Below are 19053 nucleotides of genomic sequence, written 5' to 3'. Positions count from 1 at the left end.
GTTCCAAGTTAGCTGTAACTACATTTAAAAATCCAAAACTCAAGACTTCTAGTTTAAATGTGCTAATAGAGATAATAGGGCCGGATATACAAAATTGGGCCCCTCCGGTAAAATCCAGGACGTCAATTTGTCACAAGATCCATAGGGTACAGGTAGGGCAAGATGCTGGATCTACATTACCTTTATCTACATGTTACATAGATTTTGTGGAAAATGCACTTAAAATATAAAATATATTTGGTCACCATGGAAGAAACCTTTTGGAGACTCATGTTTGCCACAAAGTTGAGTTGTCCCCTATCTCTATGTGTTCTCTCCACCCCCATCCTACTCGAGGGCTTCAGGTCAACTCCCTTGACCTTGGATCTCTCATGCAGATGGCTGGGCAGTGAGTTAACTGTGGTCCCTTGCATTTTCTCAGCTCTTAGGAACTCCTGACCCCACCCTTGGACACCCCTGACCCCTAAACCCTGGCAAGCCCTCCTTGTTAACTATTTGGACTCTTTGGGATTCCCTCTGCCTCTTCCTCCAACATGAGTTCCCTCCTGTTGGCTGCTCACTTGGGCCCTGGACGGCCTTGGACTGGCCCCTCCAGGGATGCTGTGCAGTGAAAGGGACTGAGGCCCAAGTTAGCAACTGTGAGGGCTGCAACCTGCTTCTCTGCTCCTTCTCCTCTTCCTCAGTTTCTGCCGCCTCTTCTGGCTCCTCCAGGCTCTCACTCTTCTGTTCTTCTTCCTCCTCCCTCAGGTCTTGAAGCTCCTTGGTTTTCTTTAGACCTTCCTGGTATCTGGAAGGCAACAATGAACAACTGAGTCTGGAAAGGCCAGCAGATGCAGAGCATCCTTCCCTGAGTTGCTAGAGGAGGGGCTCTGAGCACTTGCCGGGATTCTGCTCTCACTTCCTGTGGCTCCACACAATAGGGAAAAGCCACCACATCCCACGGTGGCTCGTATCAGGACGGTTTCCCTTCACCCCCAGTCATCCTTCCTGTTTATGTGAAAGTGTGACAAAACAGATGGGCAAAAAATGTGGGTGCAGTCTCCTGGCTAGATTCTTCTCCAACAAACCATTTGGGAGGGCTAAGGACTGCATCTGCTCTCTGTGTGGCCTTGGAGCCTTGGCTACTCCCCTGTGAGAAGGAGGGGCTGGCACCCATTGCACAGGTGATGGAACATTTTGAGAAAGTGACAAGAGTACAGCTTGGCCTAGGGAAGGTGGGGCTTATACACAGGCTTGTTGGGAAGCTTTGTGGAAGTGAAACGCACACAAGTTCTCTGTAAATGGTCACAAAGGCAATGGAAGCATTCACTCCCCTCCAGTCTAAGTATAGAGGATAGGTATGGGTGAAAAGACAGGCTTTTCGAGAGAAATCTTCTGACTTCCAGGATTAATATTACCCTGAACATACATTTTGCTCATCTAACAACTGAATGTTTAAGGCCAGCACAGTTGGGCTGGGGCAAACCCCACTGTGCCACCACACCAAAGCCCACAGGTTCCATGTCAGAGAGAGGCTGCATCTCCCTCAGGGGCTACAAGGCAAGAAGCTCAGGATGCAGTGCCTGGTCAGAGGTAGTTCTTTACCTGGCTGGGCTGGGGCCCTGCTCAGTATTCTGTCCCATCAGTGACTGACAACAGGCCAAAGGTGCTATTCCAGCTCAACTGGAGAAGGGAGTGGCTAGAAGTTGAGGGGACTCCTGTGACAAGAAGAAGGGATGACTGAGGCAGTTCTGGGAAGTGGGGCTGCAGCTGCTCCCGGTCACTGCTGGCAGCGGCGTGACTGCTCTGGGCATGTGTCAGGAAGCCTCAGGCACCACCAAGAGGAACCCACCCAGGGCCTTTGACTTCCAGATCATTCTGGTGGCTTTATGCCTAAAAAGAGGGCAGTCTGGTTATTATCTAACCACACCCTCTTGCCCCATTTCCTCCTGTCTTTCCTGTGGAACAGTACTGCTCTTTCCTATATAATTCCTTACTCAGGCAAGGAGGTCCTGGGGCCATGAGTTGCTTCCCTAAATCCTTTAAGAAACAGGAAAGGTCTGTGGGAAGGTATCTTGTGAGACGTGCCAGGTGACCTCAGGGCTGCTGACAGCTGACTCACCCCTTGTTGTAAGCTTCTTCCTCCATCCTGGCCTTAGCCTCCTGGCTGATCCCCTCCAGGCAGCTCGGAGTCGGCACAGAAGCAGAGGCATCACAATCTGGGTCCCCATTTGTCTTTCCACTAGTGAGAAGGCAAGGACAGGACATCCTTTCAGGGACAGATAGGGCATCTGAAAACCAAACCATGTCTTTGGCCTGTTCCTGCACAGAAGTGAGGAAGCTCATTCGGGTTGAATCTATTTCAATCTTTCTATCTTGAGATAAGATTTTTTTTTTAAAGGCTCTGGTCCATGAATCCTCCCTAGACCCCCAAACATCCAGTACTGTACCAGCTCCCCTTTTCCCTCCTGCTCTCAAACCCACTTTCATTCTTTTTCCAAGAGATGCTGTGAGTAGACAGTCAGCTATTGGGAGCTCCAGGGTACTAAGAGGAAGAAGATGGGGGTGGACCAAATGTTCAGAGTCATCCCATCCCTGCAGTCCATCTTCTGCTTCATTCATTTAAATATCTACCCAGGATTAAGTCACAGGCACCTTGTAATGTGCTGGGAAGACATTAGAAAACAAAAGAAAAAGTCTTAGCCAACATGGAGCACAGCAGGAGAAAATGCCCACAAAAATCAAGAAAAAATATAAAATTAATTACAAATTGTGATGACTTTTATGAGAGAAATAAACTCTGTGAAATGACAGAAAATAACAAGGGAAGAATCTGCTTAGATTGAATGGCTACAAAAGACCTCTTGGAAATGGAATAACAGACCTGAAAGATGAGAAGCCAGCACGTCTATGGCAGAGGGAAGATCATCCCAGGTAGAGGATACAGATGTGTGAAGACCTTGAGATACAAAAGATGTGAAGTTTGAGGGACTGAAGAGAGGCAATGAAGTAAGAGTTAACTTCTGGATAAGATATGTTTTTGATGCCTGTGAGGTATCTAGCTGGAGATGCCAAGTTGGTGGTTGTATGTACCATAGTGCTTAAGAGGAGAGCTCTAGACTGGAGATATTCAGAAGATAGCTGGTATTTAATGCCAGAGGAATGGAAAAGAATGTCTAGGGACAAATATGAGGAAAGATGAGAAGACAACCCAGGACCAAGCCACGTGCATACCCACCCTTAGCTCAGGTAGAGAAGGAGGAGCCTGCGGAGGAGCTTAGAAGTAGCAGCCAGAGAGGTAAGAGGAGAATCCGGAGAGTGTGGAGTCCTGGGAGCTGAGAAAGTGTAAGCAGCTCTTTGTGGGAAACCTCCTTCAGCAGGAAGCCCCTTTCCTTGTCACTTTAGCAAAGCTATATTGAAACTAACCATTCATTCATTTATTCATGCCGTACAGCATATAGGATCTTAGTTCCTTGACCAGGAATCAATCTACTTCACTCCACCCCACCCCATCCCACCCTGTGTTGGAAGCTCAGAGTCTTAACTACTGGTCTGCCAAGAAAGTCCCTGTAACTAATTTTTAAACCAGGCACCACCATGCTCTACTTATCTCTGGCTCAAGCACAACTTGCCTAACTTTTTGGTTCCTCCTATAGATCAAAAAGGTAGAAATGAAGAATAAGTTAACAGATGACCAGATCTATTCCCTAGCTCCCCATTCAGTCATCTCCCAAACAATCATGTGACCAAACTGTGTGAACAATATAACATCTAGAGTCAATGAGACTACATACAGTGGGGGGATAGTGACCACTCTGACCCGCATCCCAATGATTAACTGAGATGACTTCCCTCTTTCCACTTAAAGGTTTCCTGGCCATGCAGGATCTTCGGAGGTGGTTTTGGGGGACAGTGAGTCCACCATCTTCACAGACTACCAGCATTCCAATGAAAGGAATTTTCCTTTCTACCACTTTACTGATTTTGTAAGCAGTGAGCAAAGGGACCCTCTTCCCCCGCCCGCCCCGAACATGGAAAGCGTGTCAAGGAGGGAGCACTGTCTCTCACACACACACTTCTGAGAATCTGACTCAGATGTGTATAGGAAAAGTGACTCTTGGATTGGATACCATGGAGGTCAAGAAGAGCTCTGGTGACACGGCAGGAGCCAGATTGGAAAGGGCTGAGTGAAGACTGGGAAGTGAGAAAGGTGAAGATGTGGACACAGGAAACTGACAAGGCCAGGGAGTAGGGGGACTGTGCAGCTGAAGCAGTGGGTCCAAGGACAGAAGCACATGTGAATGTGGATAGAAATGGTTCAGTAGAGGGGATGAGAGAAGAGGGAAGACCAAAGAAATAAATCCTTTGAAAAGGAAAGTAGGCACAGATCTTAGAAAGGTAGAGAAACTTCTCCTTACTCATAACAAAGGCAGGAAGGCAATGGAGATGGTGGGCTGGAAATCTGGCAAAGGAAGATGAGAGGAATCTTCTCTTCCAAGAGCTTAAATTTTCTCTATAAAATGGAAAAACAAGGTCATCTACTAAAAGTGAGAAGTAGGGAGGCTAGGCAATCTTGAGGGTAGAGAAGGCATAAGCATCATGAGGTGGAGGTAAGGGGGACAAATGTGCTAGATTCAAGTAGGATAGCTGATGGTGCCAGGAGTCCATTTGAGGTATGAAATCACGAGTTGAAAGGAAGTATCCTGATGGCTGTGCTTTCTCTATGTATCCTGCAGCTCACCTAAGGGCCTGGAATTCCAATGGGAGTCTTGTCATGGCGGAGACCACAAACAAGGCAGAACAGTGACTAGGGCTTTGCAGCCAGGACTCTGAAGCTCACAGCTGCTACCCTCCCTGACATCTCAGCCAGGCTTCATGAGTGAGTCTCCTCATTCTCAGCATGAGTTTCCTTGTCTTAGTTTCCTTCAGGCCTTGTAAAATTTACATTTCATCAGGTTGGAAACCAAAACCCATTGTGAACAAGAAAGAACACTCGAAAAATATCAGCTATTCATAACATTTCTCCTTTTTAAAATCACATTATCCAGTCCCTTCTATGTGACCTCTGCCTAACGTACAGTTTCTTATTTTTCCAAAGGATTGGAAAAAGAGCAGAAAAACAGAGCTACAGCCAAGGGCAGGGAAAGCCATTCTTGTACAAAATATGGTGGTGGTGGTTTAGTCACTAAGTTGTGTCTGACTCTTGTGACCCCATGGACTGTAGCCCACCAGGCTCCTCTGTCCATGGGATTCTTTAGGTAAGAATACTGGAGTGGGTTGCCATTTCCTTCTCTAGGGGATCTTCCTGATCCAGGAATCGAACCCAGGTCTCTGCACTGCAGGCAGATTCTTTACTGACTGAGCTACGGGGAAGCCCCAAAATATGGTAGGGTGTAAAATCTTTGCAGTTATTTCCTGACCCCTAGACTGAGTCTGTGTGTGTGTTAGTTGCTCATTTGTGTCTGACTCTTTGCAATCCCACAGACTGTAGTCCACTAGGCTCCTCTGTCCATAGAATTCTCCAAGCAAGAATACTGGAGTGGGTAGCCATTTGTTTCTCCAGGGATTCTTTTTGACTCAGGGATTGAACCCAGGTTTCTTTCACTGCAGACAGATTTTTTACCATCTGAGCCACCAGGGAAGCTCCTAGACTGAGCTTATAGTTCCTTAAATATCTTCTCCAACTATCTGGAATCTTCTCCCCATGCACTTCAAAGGCTTGGTTCAAATATATTTTCCTTTGTGAAGCTCTTGCTAATGTTTTCCTCTCTCTCATACCCTCTGGTTAAAGTTGATCTCTCCCTCCCTTTATATCCTCAGGAAACCTCTTTTGCAGCATAACTCAGAGCTATGGCACTTTTATACACATGCTCTTCCTTCTGTATGACTGTGATTGCAGAGTGTGTTTCGGTTTGAATGATGCTTAGCACATGGGAAGTGCCTCTAAGTGTTTGCTGAGCTGTATTGCCTTCACTGTGGCTCATCCCCTGCCAGTTAATCTTACAAAATGGGCAGATCCTCTATGTAAATGACTCTTTCCTGAGAACTGTGTTTGGACTGAGCTGAAGGAATCCCTACGCATGGTCGTAAGCTTGGAGCTGAGCACAGCCTGTGCCCACCTTGAGATTTCTGGGCCAGACACTCCTGGATCTTGGCCTCTGTCCCCAGTTCATAATCTTGTGTGCTTTCTTCCTGAGATGACTGATTAGAATGAGGCTCATTGTTCTCTCACGTCCACTGGGTCAAAAATGTTTGTCATTGTGCTTAGCTCTCAGTAATGTGAAGAGATACGTAGTAAAAATGTGTTGTTTGACCTGCAGCTATATTAGATTCTATTTTCCCCATGTGGTCAACAGTATTTGAAAGCGACTCCAGTCCTTTCCCATGGACAGATCTTACCTTCTTGGACTCAGCTATGTCTGTAAGCCACCCCCATTACCAGGCTCCCTCAGACAAGTCCAGCCTGGGGGACCTTGGCTACAAGAACTTCCTGAGTCTCAGTTACTCAGTCCCAGGTTCCTGGAGTTCACTAATAGGTTGATTGAAGGCTAATCCATTCCAGAATACTATCAGCAAAGGGGAACTGTTTAACTATATATATTTAATGTCATATAAAACCTGTAAGCAATTATCTTGACTGCTTCAAAAATGTAGAAAATGGTTATTTTACAGATTAAAGAGAAAATCGCTCTGTGCTATAGCAATATAATGGCCCCTTTTATGAAACCAGCCCTGGGCACCATCCGCATTTATGATGGTGCCGATCCTTCAGTGAATGGCTCTGTGTGCACTTTGCACTCCCACCTACTCCGCCCTCCACTCCATGCCCGGTCATCAAGTTATTTCACAATAGCTCACAGGAGCTTTTTCAAAAATAGCTCTTAAATCCACTCTCTTCTTGTGTGTCACACTGAATTTCTTCCCATTTGTCCAGTTGGAGTGTCTATTAAGAGGTTAAGTGCATGAGATCTATTATCTACTGGCTGTGTATCCTCAGGTATGTGATGGTTTCTCTGAGTGTCAGTTTCCTCATCTATAAGACAAAAATATTAATAGTATACCTTCCTCATGGTATTATTATAAGGATTAAAGGAGATCATTAATGTAAAGCAATTAGAACAGAACTTGGCATAAAGTAAGCATGCAGTAAATAATAAGAGTAATTCTCATTATCTTCAATATTATTCCTTGATTACGCCATACTTTATTGCCTTAGTTCCTGGAATGTTATTTACCTCCTAGTTACCTGGTTAACTATTATAACCTTCAGGTTTCACTTTTAACATAAATTGCTAGAGGAAATGTTTTCTAAGCAACCCCGATTACCAAAACTAGGTGATGTGCTCATTTTCTTGTATGTTGTTTCCTTATAACCTGTTCTTCCTTCTGATATCACTCACCACACTATATTACAGTAGGCTGTTTTCCATCTATCTTTCCCATTATACTGTGAGCTCCTTGAGTGCATTCCAGGTGCCTGGGTCTTGGTCATTAATTGGTGAAGAAATGAAAGACTATGAATAAATAGCTTTTTCAAGTTAAACTGAAACTGTTTAAAGTTAAAATGAAGCTGTTCTTGAGCCTTATTCTATTTTAATCTTTAATATTAATTTTAAATATCACTCTCTCTATTTTTCTCTACGTCTACAGGTTCCTAGACCCTTATTGAGTGAAGAACAGGTTTCTATGAAGTCATATGGAAGAACAAGGCTCAGAATTCTTTCAAGTTATTATTGGGAGTGCAGTCTGTGATCAGATATTTGCTTTTGAACTATCCACAGGCAATATGATCTTCTCATCATCTTTCTTGTGCTTAGCCAACTCCCCTTCTGCTCAATCACTGTATGCTTAGGGAAATGTGAGATCATTTAAACACAACAATCTAGATAGTAATACATATTAACTGATAATGCATTGTTTCTCTTTAACAGTATGGAAAAGGCAGTTATAAACAACTGTATTTCTGTTAGAATGGAAATTATGAATTCATTTTCACTCACAGATTGTCTCATTGCCGATCTCTTGGCAATCTATTAGATATTTCCAGTTCCATAAATTTAGATCAAAATTATTTTTCATCTTTTAGAAATCCAGAACGGAGAGTTGTTGTTAATCTGAATCTCTCCTCCTCTGAACAGCCCCTCCCCTTTCTGCAGTCATCTTTATAGACTGCGTGTATTCCCAACAGGCAAGTCAACCATAGCATGGGTAATGTATCACGGTGGTCTTTTTGAATAGCCCATAAGAATGAGCAGCATGCAGTTGCTTTGTTAGGGTTTCTTGCTCGACTAGGTTCAGTCCTCACTCTGTCCCTGTCTCTCTTGGTTCTATACCCTTGGAATGGTGCTGCCACCATTGATCCTCATTTATTGCCACTCCTGATTCAGGGCTGCTACCTACTGTCCCCAGTTTTGTACTTCACTTTCTCCTACTTAAGGATAGTTCAGATCCTTGATGATCTCTTCTGCCTCAGATGGAAGCTCTCAGCTGGCCTGAGCATTCATTCTACAGAGTACAGGCCCTGCCCCATCCTGAAAGTCTGCTGGGGAGAAAGGGGATGTAGATCTTCTGCCTTGACTGGCTCTACAGGCTGAGGGTTGAGAATGGAGCCTTGTTAGGGCCCTCTTGGAAAGGGGGTTGGTGTGTCCTAAGGTGGGACTTGGGGGGAGGATTTTAGCATGCTTCTCACTTAGGGCATCAGATGACTGTTTCTGGAGAGATTTCAGAGACCATGGACTGGACACTATGACTCTAGGGACTTGGCAAGATTCTGTAGGCTCCATTACCTCCACACGGTTGTGAGTCTGTCACCCCTTTACAATGTCCCTGTAGTGATCAAAAAAACAAGGAAACAAACAAAACACCCTACTCAACATGAAAGATCTCTAAGCTTTCTCTGGGTAAGGTGGCAAGGTGAAGAACTGCCCAACCAACTTCAAGATTAATGGGAGCCAAATAAATATTATTACTGAATGAAAAAAAAAAAAAAAGATTAATGGGAAGAGAATGAATCTCTGAGTGATATGTTGGTGGTTGCATATACTGAGAAGTGAGGAAAACAGGCTGAGTCTGGGGTGGGGAGCTGGGAGCTTGCCTGTACTAAAAAAAGGCACACGACACAGACCTTCCTTGCCAGGTCAAGCAAAACTATTCTAACAGCAATGAAAAATGAAGTACTAAAGCTGTCTCAAGGCAAGGAAGAAGGAAGAATAGAGGTGAATGTTCTACCAAATGAAGAAAGACATAAGGGGAAAGTTCTGAGAGGTGGCAGCTGTGATCCAGATGTTTCCAGCAAGTAAATGAAAGAATTGGAAAAGCAAGTTATAAACTTCTCTTGAGCATGTAGAAATAGCCTGCCTTGCTTCGGCTAAGGATGAAAAGAACTGCAAACAGCATAGAGACCTAGAGAAGTTACATGTAGCAGAAACTGTTGCCAACCCATTATTCATTCTTCCTATTTCCTAACAGCAACATGATTTTGCCTGGGAATTTACTCTTCTTCATGGATCCAGTTGCTCCATGGGAAGCTGATCTTCTCTTCCCATCTCCAGGGTATAGTTTAAAACTATGATGACAATCTCATTGTCAATCACATTGCCTGTGATTGGTTTAGAAAGGGACCATGTTCCAAATCTGCTAACAAGATAAAAAGGAAGACTGAAAGACTGGTTCCTAAGAAACAAACATGGGACAAGATGGTCCCTTTCTTCCTCAAGATGTTGTCATGTCTGGATGAAACACCTGGCATTAGCCATTTGTCACAAATCTGCTGATGAAGTCAACATGCAAAGTGGGCAGAGACAAGGAAACTATAGAGGCTGAGCTGGGGCCCTGCCATACCAGGAAAAGCCTCACCTACTATTTAAATACCTTTGATTTGGGGCTTTCTTGCATCTGTAGCTCAAAGTATCCTAATGAATAAAGAAGGCTTCTGTCCCCTCTGGGCTCTTCTAGGATCGAGGCACACTTGCACTCATCTACAGCATCTTCCTTGTCCAGGAATTTTGCAAACTGGGTCTGAAATCTTTGTGGGTCTCAGAGTACCATACATTTCCCCCTAGAACTTAATTTACCTCCTACTGCATTTTGTGAGTGAGGATGGGAGGAAGGTGAGTGGGAGAACTTTTCAACTCTGAGATCCCCAAAGTTAAGAAGAAAATGGACATACTTACTTTTCCAAAAGTACAGGCAGTGCTGGGGAGACAGGTGGGTTGCCTTTCCCATTGGATGATTCTGACTGAATGGAAAACAGGAGATATTGAATTGAGGATGAGCTAAGAAGGGAGAAGTCAGGGCTGACCAGTCTCTGAATCCTGGGGTAGGGCCTAGGCATTGAATGTTCTAGAAGTATCCTGTGTGATTTTAATGGAGAGCCCTGATTGCCAATCCCTAGTCTAAAGGAATGTATATTTGGAAACCACATTGTACATTTAGTATAGTTTGGGAAATAGTCTCTATTAAAACATACATGGTAAATAGATGGGGAAACAGTGGAAACAATGTCAGACTTTGTTTTTTTGGGCTCCAAAATCACTGCAGATGGTGACTGCAGCCATGAAATTAAAAGACGCTTACTCCTTGGAAGGAAAGTTATGACCAACCTAGATAGCATATTGAAAAGCAGAGACATTACTTTGCCAACAAAGGTCTGTCTAATCAAGGCTATGGTTTTTCCAGTGGTCACATATGGATGTGAGAGTTGGACTGTGAAGAAAGCTGAGCACCGAAGAATTGATGTTTTTGAACTGTGGTGTTGGAGTAGACTCTTGAGAGTCCCTTGGACTGCAAGGAGATCCAACCAGTCCATTCTAAAGGAGATCAGTCCTGGGTGTTCATTGGAAGGACTCATGCTGAAGCTGAAACTCCAATACTTTGGCCACCTCATGCGAAGAGTTGACTCATTTGAAAAGACCCTGATGCTGGGAGGGATTGAGGGGAGGAGGAGAAGGGGACGACAGAGGATGAGACGGCGGGATGGCATCACTGACTCAATGCACATGAGTTTGAGTGAACTCCGGGAGTTGGTGATGGACAGGGAGGCCTGGTGCGCTGCAATTCATGGGGTCGCAAAGAGTTGGACGCGACTGAGCGACTGAACTGAACTGAAAACATATTAACTAGTACTCCTGAGGCTCCTTTTCAAAAAATTGTTTTCAAATTGCTTTATTTTAGTGAGTGATTTGGGAGCTTATAGTGATCTCGTGGATGATTAAAATGCTCAAGATCAGAAGAAGTGAAAGAAGTTTTAGAGTTATTGCTACCTATTATTAGTACAGTAAAGCTTTTTATTGCTTATATAGTCAGATTGGCTCTTTGTAGAATAGTGCTGATCATGAACAGGGCATAGAGAAACAACTAGAGAAATAATTAAAGAGTTTTAAATAGAATTAACCAGATTCACAAAGTTCTGGGAACAGTTTATGGGAACTGTTTATAGGAACAGTCTTTGTTTAAAAACATTGAAATGCATTATTTTCTAAGTAATACAGTTTTACTATAGAAATATAAAAAGGGATCAAAAAATTAAAATTACCTGGGTTTTTACCACTGCCCGGAAATGACTATTATTAGTAGTTCCATATATATTCTTTCAGAATATTCTATGTCTACACATAGACAGACAAACCCTTTTTTAAAACTACAAAACAGAGTTACACTGTAAACACTGGGGTTTTGCTTTTTGTTTATAATAAATTATGGACTTTCTTCATGGAAATAAATAAAAATTTACATTTTAATCATTATATTTAGCAACTGCATAGAAACTCCTTATTGGGCTATTCATAATTTACTTAAATAGATCTCTTATTAATGGAAATTCTGGTTATGTCCAATCTTTCCATGTTGTAAACAATGCAGTAATGAATCAAGGGAGGGTAACATTGGGTTGAAGAACTCAGGCTCTGGGATCAGAGCACCTGGGGTTCAAAGCTCAGCTTACTACTTCCTCCACAATGCAACTTTCAGCTGTTTAAACCCACTGTAGAGTGGAGGGTTCTGGTTTAAGCATGGAGAGAGATACACTTTGCAAGGAACACTCTCTGAGTGGCCAGCACGTTGCTCAGGGATACTAAGTCTTCTTCTCTGGGCAGTGCAAGACATGGGGCCTGGTCTACGCTGAGGTTTCTCAGCCTATAACCTATAGCACAGAATCTGTGCTGTGAATTTTCCCACTTCTTTGATGCTGCCCCATCCAGGTCACCCCCACAGTTGTGAGCCTGAGGCCTGGGAGGCAAGCATCATGATACTCACCAGGGCTGGTAAGGAGGGGATGGGGGATGAGCTGGGTGACTGGCCCGGCAGGTTCAGGATATTAAACTTGGGCACCACGGCAACGCTGACCCTCCGGCGGGGCATGTTCTGTGGGAAGAGAATGGATTCACTGTCACAGAGGAAGCACCCAAAGTTCAGAAAGGCCTGGGAAATGCCTACTAATTCCTAATGCTGTATTCATTGGATATTCTGGCTTTAAGGTAATGATGGTGGTAGAGGTTGGGGTGGAGAGAGTGGCCAAAATTAACAAATTTTTTTATTAGTGAGGAGTGATTTCTCAACATCTTCTGATTTTTTAAAGATTTTTTAAAATGTGAATCATTTCTAAAGTCTTCATTGAATTTGTTACAATATTGATTCAGTTTCATGATTTGGTTTTTTGGCCATGAGGCATGTGGGTTCTTGGCTCCCTGAAAAGTGAAAGCCGCTCAGTCGTGTCTGCCTCTTTGTGACCCCATGGACAATATAGTCCATGGAATTCTCCAGGCCAGAATACTGGAATGAGTAGCCTTTCCCTTCTCCAGGGGATCTTCCCAATCCAGGGATCAAACTCAGGTCTCCCGCATTGCAGGCAGATTCTTTACCAGCTGAACCACAAGGGAAGCCCAAGAACACTGGAGTGCATAGCCTTTCCCTTCTCCAGGGGATCTTCCCGACCCAGGAATCAACCCGGGGTCTCCTGCATTGTAGGCAGATTCTTTACCAACTGAGCTATGAGGCAATAAGGGATCAAACCCACACCCTCTGCATTGGAAGGTGAAGTTTCCCAACCACTGGACTGCCAGGGAAGTCCCAATTCTGATTTTAATCAATCAGATCCTAAAGAAATGGAACAAAAATGACCTCTAGTTATTGGACAGTGTATGAAACCTGACTAGCATAGGAAAACTATGACAATAGCAAAGTGTGTGCATCATTTCATGTTCATTAAAGAGATGGTACAGTCTGGGAAGCCATGAGCAAGGGAAGGTTGGAGGATGAGCTAGCAAGTGTGGGAAGCTGCATGAGAGACTCTGTCCAGAAGTTCTCTGGCACCTGTGGATCCAAGAATGAATGATTTCCTGGTTGACTGTAGAAATTTCTTTCTCTCCCCAGTTTTCCTTGAATATGCATACCTTTCCCAGAGAGAGGGACATGGACCGCGCTGTGCGAGGGACTCCATCTTCTGCAGGAGGAGGAAACAGAGAAGAGAAGCCAGGTAAGTTTTCAGAGTAGGCTCCAGCAGGAAGAAGATCACAGAAACTGAGCCAAGGTATCTACGGACCAGAACTGACCCTCGAGGGATGCCCCAAGGGCCTAGGTGCCGAGGTCACTGACTTTGACACTTGACCCTTTGAGACAGTCACCTGCAGAGTGGGGTTTCTAGGGGACAGAACCTTCATCCTAACTCCTTTGGACACTATGAGAAGTCTCGGTCTTGCCCCTCTGGTCTCCATGTGACACCTCTGCACCATCTCTGGATTATGCCCTGGTGTTTGTGAGGATTCCTCGTAGCAATATCAGGCTTTATTGGATCATCTTGCTCATTCAAGGGGTGAACAGTCAAGGAAATTATGAGCAAGGAAGGTGTGGTGTCAATAAAAAGTGGAAACTTGACAACAGTAATTTTAATGTCATCTACAAAATAATTTTGAACAAAGGAAACCAGCATACTCAGATTTTCTTCTGCTTAGTACATATATTAAGTGATAAAATTTGTGTTAAATATTTAGCACCACACATGGATAATACTGCCACTAGAAAACACAGGTATGTGTAGAGAAAGGCTTTTGACAGCTCAATTCAGTTTGCTTCAGCTTGTATGGCTGTCTATTTCTCACATTCATATACTTTAGGTGTGTCTCTTGAAAAGCACATAATTAAACACATTTTTCTTAATCTAACCTGAGGTTTTCTATTAACCAACAGTTCTAAGCTGTTTATATTTCTTGCAATTGATATATTTCTACCACCTTATTTTGTATTTTCTAATTACCTTGCTTCATAAATCAAATTTATTCTAACTGCCCCCTCCCTAAATTGATTTGAAATTTATATATTTTAGTTGTAATCTTTAGTGTGCCCCCTTAAATTTTTAACATGTTATTTGACTTTAGATTTAAATGAATCAAGATCTCTATTCTTCCTGAATCACCCTTAAAACAATGATCGTGCCTTCAAATCTTATACTGTTTTTCAATATTTTTACTTCACTTTGTTTTTGTAATCTCAAATTATTGTGACTGTTGTTTTACATAGTGGCTAGTTGTTTAGATTTACTTACATGTTTACAAATGTCTTTGATTACCATCTCTTCTTGCATTCAACCTTCTTTCGATCTCAATTTTAATTTTCCTTAAGTGCATTCTTTAGTTGTCCTTTTGGTAAGGGGCCGTGAGAGGTAAACTTTCTCAGTTTTTGTCATAAAATGTCTTTCCGTAGCCCTTAAGCTTGCATGACGGTTTAGTTGGTAGTATTAGCTCTAGGTTAACAGTTATTTTCTCTCAGCTCTTTCAACACTTTACTTCGTTGTCTCCTGGAACTGGTATTGGTTGTCGGAATTGTCACTCCTTTGTGGATAATCTGTCTTCTCTCTCTGGTTACTTTTAAGATCTTCATTTTGCCCTTTGGGTTCTATAAAGTTTCTCTTTGATGTGTTTTTCTTTCTTTCGCTTGGGATTCTCTGTACTTTCTAAATGCAACAATTCATGTCTTTCTTTAGTTTTGAAAAATCCTCAGTTCCTGGGAAATTCCTTTGAATATTTTCTCTCCTGATGTATATCCTAATAAGTGTATTTCAAATCTTTATTTTATAGCCCATGTCATATATCTTATAATATTTCTTTCATATTTTAAATTAATTTATCCCTCTGAACCACATTGTGGGTGACTTCCTCAAATCTGCATTCTGGTTAACAATCTTTTTCCTCAACTATTCCTAATCTGATGTAAATGTTATACCAATCAGGATAAGCAAGGTTATGCTACAATAATAAACCACGACAAAGTCTCAGTGGCTTATAACAACTAAGATTTATTACTCGCTTTTGCTACATTGCTTATGAGTCAGCAACAGGCTCTGCTCTGCATTTCCTCACTCAGGACTCAGGCAGATGGAGCTTCTACTGTTCTGGAGCAGGGATGATTACCATGTCTGGTGGAAGGAAACACAGGGCAAATTGCATACTAGTCTTAAGGATCTCAGCTCAAATGTGATACATGTCCTGCCACTGACATTTAATGCCAAATCACATAGCTCACCTAAATTCAAGGGGATGGAGAAGTATGCCCAGGAGGAGATGTGAATACTGAGAAATAGCTTCAACTACAGGAGCTACCAAAGAGTCTGACTTCCAAAGAGTCGTACACAACTGAGCAACCGAACAGCTGAACTAAAAGTAACTACCACTCCTAAACTGAGTGTTTAATTTTCATGCCTCTATTCCTCATATCTAGGATATTTTTTATAATTGTATTCTTTTATTCTCATATTTTTGATTTGTTCTTTTATGCCTCTAATTTTATACACAACTTGAAAAAATTTTTAAGATTGCTTTATTATCTGCTGTGTTTAGGATCCAGTCCTATTGTTTGGGTGTCTGATGATTCTCACTGATGGTAGACTGCTCTATCTTATAATTTTATATTGTCAACTCATCTCCTGTGAAGTTTTACTTAGAGGATTCTTTGTCTCCTGGGCACAGGGTGTGTCTCTCCAGAGTGGTTTATATTTATTTCCAATAGTGTTCCTAGCAGCACCATTGTGATGTTCTTTTCAGAATCTCTGCATATTGCATCATCTCTTCTGTTATGGCACGTACTTTGTGGGTTTGCAGTTTTCCTATGAGGAAGGAGAAAGTTTTTTTTCCTATCAGAGTCCAGGGAGAAGCAGATAAACTTCCTTGATTTGTTCCATTGTGACTTGGTGATTGTTTCAAAGATGCAGTTGTTGGAAAGTCTTCACTTTCTATAGGAGGCTCAGAGTCAGCTCCCTGCCATGCGGTCTCTGAGGCCTCATCTCAGATTGCATGTGAGTGCAAAAGCCCAGAGTCCAGATAGCTGAGGCTGACTCTTATCCCCAAGGAAACTGCAGGGTCAGCTTGGTTTCAGTTCTCTTTTCTTTTCTAGTATCTGAGTATTTCTTGTGGATTCAGCTATTCCTTTTGGGTAATGTTTGATTCACTTTATCCAGCAGAAATTTCTAAGTATTTGTAGTCAAAGGATTTTCAAGTTTTCCAGTCAGCCAAAATAGCAGTACCAGAAAATATTCTTTGTATATGAAGAGTTCATGCAATTAATAAAATACCAATTTCACAAGAGGGGCAAAGAATTAAAGAATTTACACAAGTAGAAATACAAAGGCCCAACAAACATTTGAAAATGAATGTCAAGAAATACAAATTAAAACTATGAGAAGAGGTACAATATTGGTTCAAAGTCAAAAATACTTTTAAAAAGAAAAAAAAAAAGACAAGACTGTCCATGGTATGATAAATTGAGCATTACTGTTACCCATTAAATGGAGATATCAATGGGTTATTTGGAAATAATTTGCTTTAAGAGCCTTATAAATATTCCTTTCCCCTAAGCCAGTATTTACACTTCTGGAAATCTACCTTAATCCAAAATGCAGACAACTGGCATGTTTCACATTCAGAAAAAAGTAGATGTTATATTTTTCTTTTGAATGTGTATCACCTTTCTTGAAATCAGAGATATTTTTCTTGCCCTGTAGTCTTCAGAGTCTCAGGCATAGAGAAAGATTACATATGTAACAAAGAAGTCATATAAAAGCTTAAGGAACAAGCACCATGAGGGAATGGTCACAGAGCAGCTGACGGGCACGTCTGGCCACTCTGTACCAGCCCAAACTGAAGTGTAGCTTGGAAAAACAGTGGAGTGGAACCAGATTGTGAAAACCACACATTCACCATTCAACCCTCAGCTACCTCCCGTCTTAATGCGAGCACTTTCTTGTGTCCCCAGACTGAACGAGGGACTCTGCCACGCGTGCCCCGTAGTCTGCTTCCTTCTGTCATGGCACCGCTTTCACTGCCCTGCCTCACCACAGGTTGGGAGCTCCCTTGGGTCAGGCACAGGCTATCCTTCACCTCTCTAGTCCAGTATCACATGGCACACATCTGAGGTGCTCAGTTAATGTCTGTAGAACTAATGGATGAGACTCATGGGCAACTGTGCTCATTCCACAAATCGTGGGTAAGGTGGTATGCAAGAGACCCTGCACCTTGCCGGACAATAATGCAAGAGCCTGTGTGTTAGGATTTCTTTGGTGGCAGCTTCTCCAACTTCCAACACTGACAGAGAGATGTTTGTTAGAGGCCCAGATGCATGTGGGTCAGGAGCCTTGCTGCCAAGATCCAAAACAGACGGTCTGGAGTGAGTGTGTGTTGCCTTCGGACTCTGGGAAGTATCACTGATATTCCCCAGGAAACTTGTGAAACCTCCTGTTTATAAAGGTTTCTCCATCTGTTATACTTTCCCTCCTCCTGCTCTTGGTAATACGGATGTTTGCATTCCATAGGGATTCCTGTCACTAAAAGGTCTGTTTTCTCCTGCTAACACCACCCCTCATCAGCCAGAGCTCAAACCCTGGCAGCTCCCAAGGACAGATCCTGGCCCAAAGCACCATCCTCCTCCCCGTGGACTGCGGCAAAGCCTCCAAACGCATCTCTCCACTCCTCAACGTCCACTCCTAATACATCATCCGCTCTGAAGTCAGAGCAATATTCTAAAAATAAGACCTGACTATGGCCGCTGGAGTAAACTCACAGGTGTCTCATTGCCTGTGGGGCAAACGCCCAGATTGTTCTTAGGGCCTGGCATGTGGCCCTGGTCTAAGTCTTACCTCCAGCCTGTCACTGTCCCACTCCAACACCGCAACCAAACAGGAGACGGTTTGTTTCAGAGTCTTCTCACCCCAACCTCCACATCTTTGCACATGCTGTTTCCTCCACCTGTGATGTATTTCCCCCTCTAGTCTGGAAAACTCCTATTTTTACTTTAAAACATAGCAACTCTCTTACTGCATAGCACAGAGAACTACATTCAAAATCCTGTGGTAAACCATAGTGGAAAAGAAAATGAAAAGGAATGTATATACGTATGTATGTAAACTGAGTCACTTTGCTGTACAGCAGTAATGAACACAACATTGTATATTAACTATACTTCAATAAAAGATTAAAAAAAACCCACTGCAATTCAGTATCAAGTGAAATCAGGTGGCCCTCTCTCTGTGGTTCTATAGCAATCTGTCTAGAATTAAAAAAAAAAAAAAAAAAAGAGTCTTTCTTTAAAGCACTTGTCTTGCCCACAGTTCTGCTGGTTATCTTAGCAGTAACTCCTTTAGCCAGGCTCTCACTCTACCCCCACTGCCCAGACTCTACCTCTATGTGGACTCCTGTAATAGCCGGCTCGTGGGTTTCCCTGTCTCTGTCTTTACCCCAACGATGTAACTGTCACACTGTTGCCAGAGGGAATCTTCTAAACTATATATGATGATGGCAACTCCCTGATTAAAATCTTTGGTTGGATCCCTAATGCTTTCCAGAATAAAAATGCAAATTCCTTAGCATGTGCTGCCCAAAGTGGGGACCCCACAGCACAAAGCCTCTAAGGTCTGGGGTCTGGCAGTCTCATGTGAAGTGCAAGTTGCTCAGTCGTGTCTGACTCTCTGCGACCCAGTGGACGAAACAGTCCATGGAATTCTCTAAGCCAGAATACTGGAGTGGGTAGCCTTTCCTTTCTCCAGGGGATCTTCCCAACAGAGGGATCAAACCCAGGTCTCCTGCATCGCAGCCA

At 43.0% G+C, this 19053-nt stretch overlaps 1 protein-coding gene across 4 annotated transcripts in view; it reads right to left on the bottom strand.

Annotated features, from left to right (window-relative positions):
- IRAG1 (inositol 1,4,5-triphosphate receptor associated 1) overlaps window positions 1–19053 on the bottom strand; it is a 123412-nt gene that overhangs the window by 9143 nt on the left and 95216 nt on the right. For all 4 annotated transcript variants that reach the window (XM_055548639.1, XM_055548640.1, XM_055548641.1 and 1 more), the window contains 5 exons: window positions 13368–13417; window positions 12232–12339; window positions 10152–10216; window positions 2102–2221; window positions 653–787 (listed from right to left, as the gene is read on the bottom strand). In XM_055548639.1, coding sequence (XP_055404614.1) covers window positions 653–787; window positions 2102–2221; window positions 10152–10216; window positions 12232–12339; window positions 13368–13417 — 478 coding nt within the window. The remainder of the gene's footprint in view (window positions 1–652; window positions 788–2101; window positions 2222–10151; window positions 10217–12231; window positions 12340–13367; window positions 13418–19053) is intronic.

The sequence above is a fragment of the Bubalus kerabau genome, chromosome 15, assembly GCF_029407905.1.
Source record: "Bubalus kerabau isolate K-KA32 ecotype Philippines breed swamp buffalo chromosome 15, PCC_UOA_SB_1v2, whole genome shotgun sequence".
NCBI lineage: Eukaryota > Metazoa > Chordata > Mammalia > Artiodactyla > Bovidae > Bubalus > Bubalus kerabau.
The sequence above is the reverse complement of the archived record's forward strand: the minus strand, read 5'-3'. Positions and strand labels throughout refer to the sequence as shown.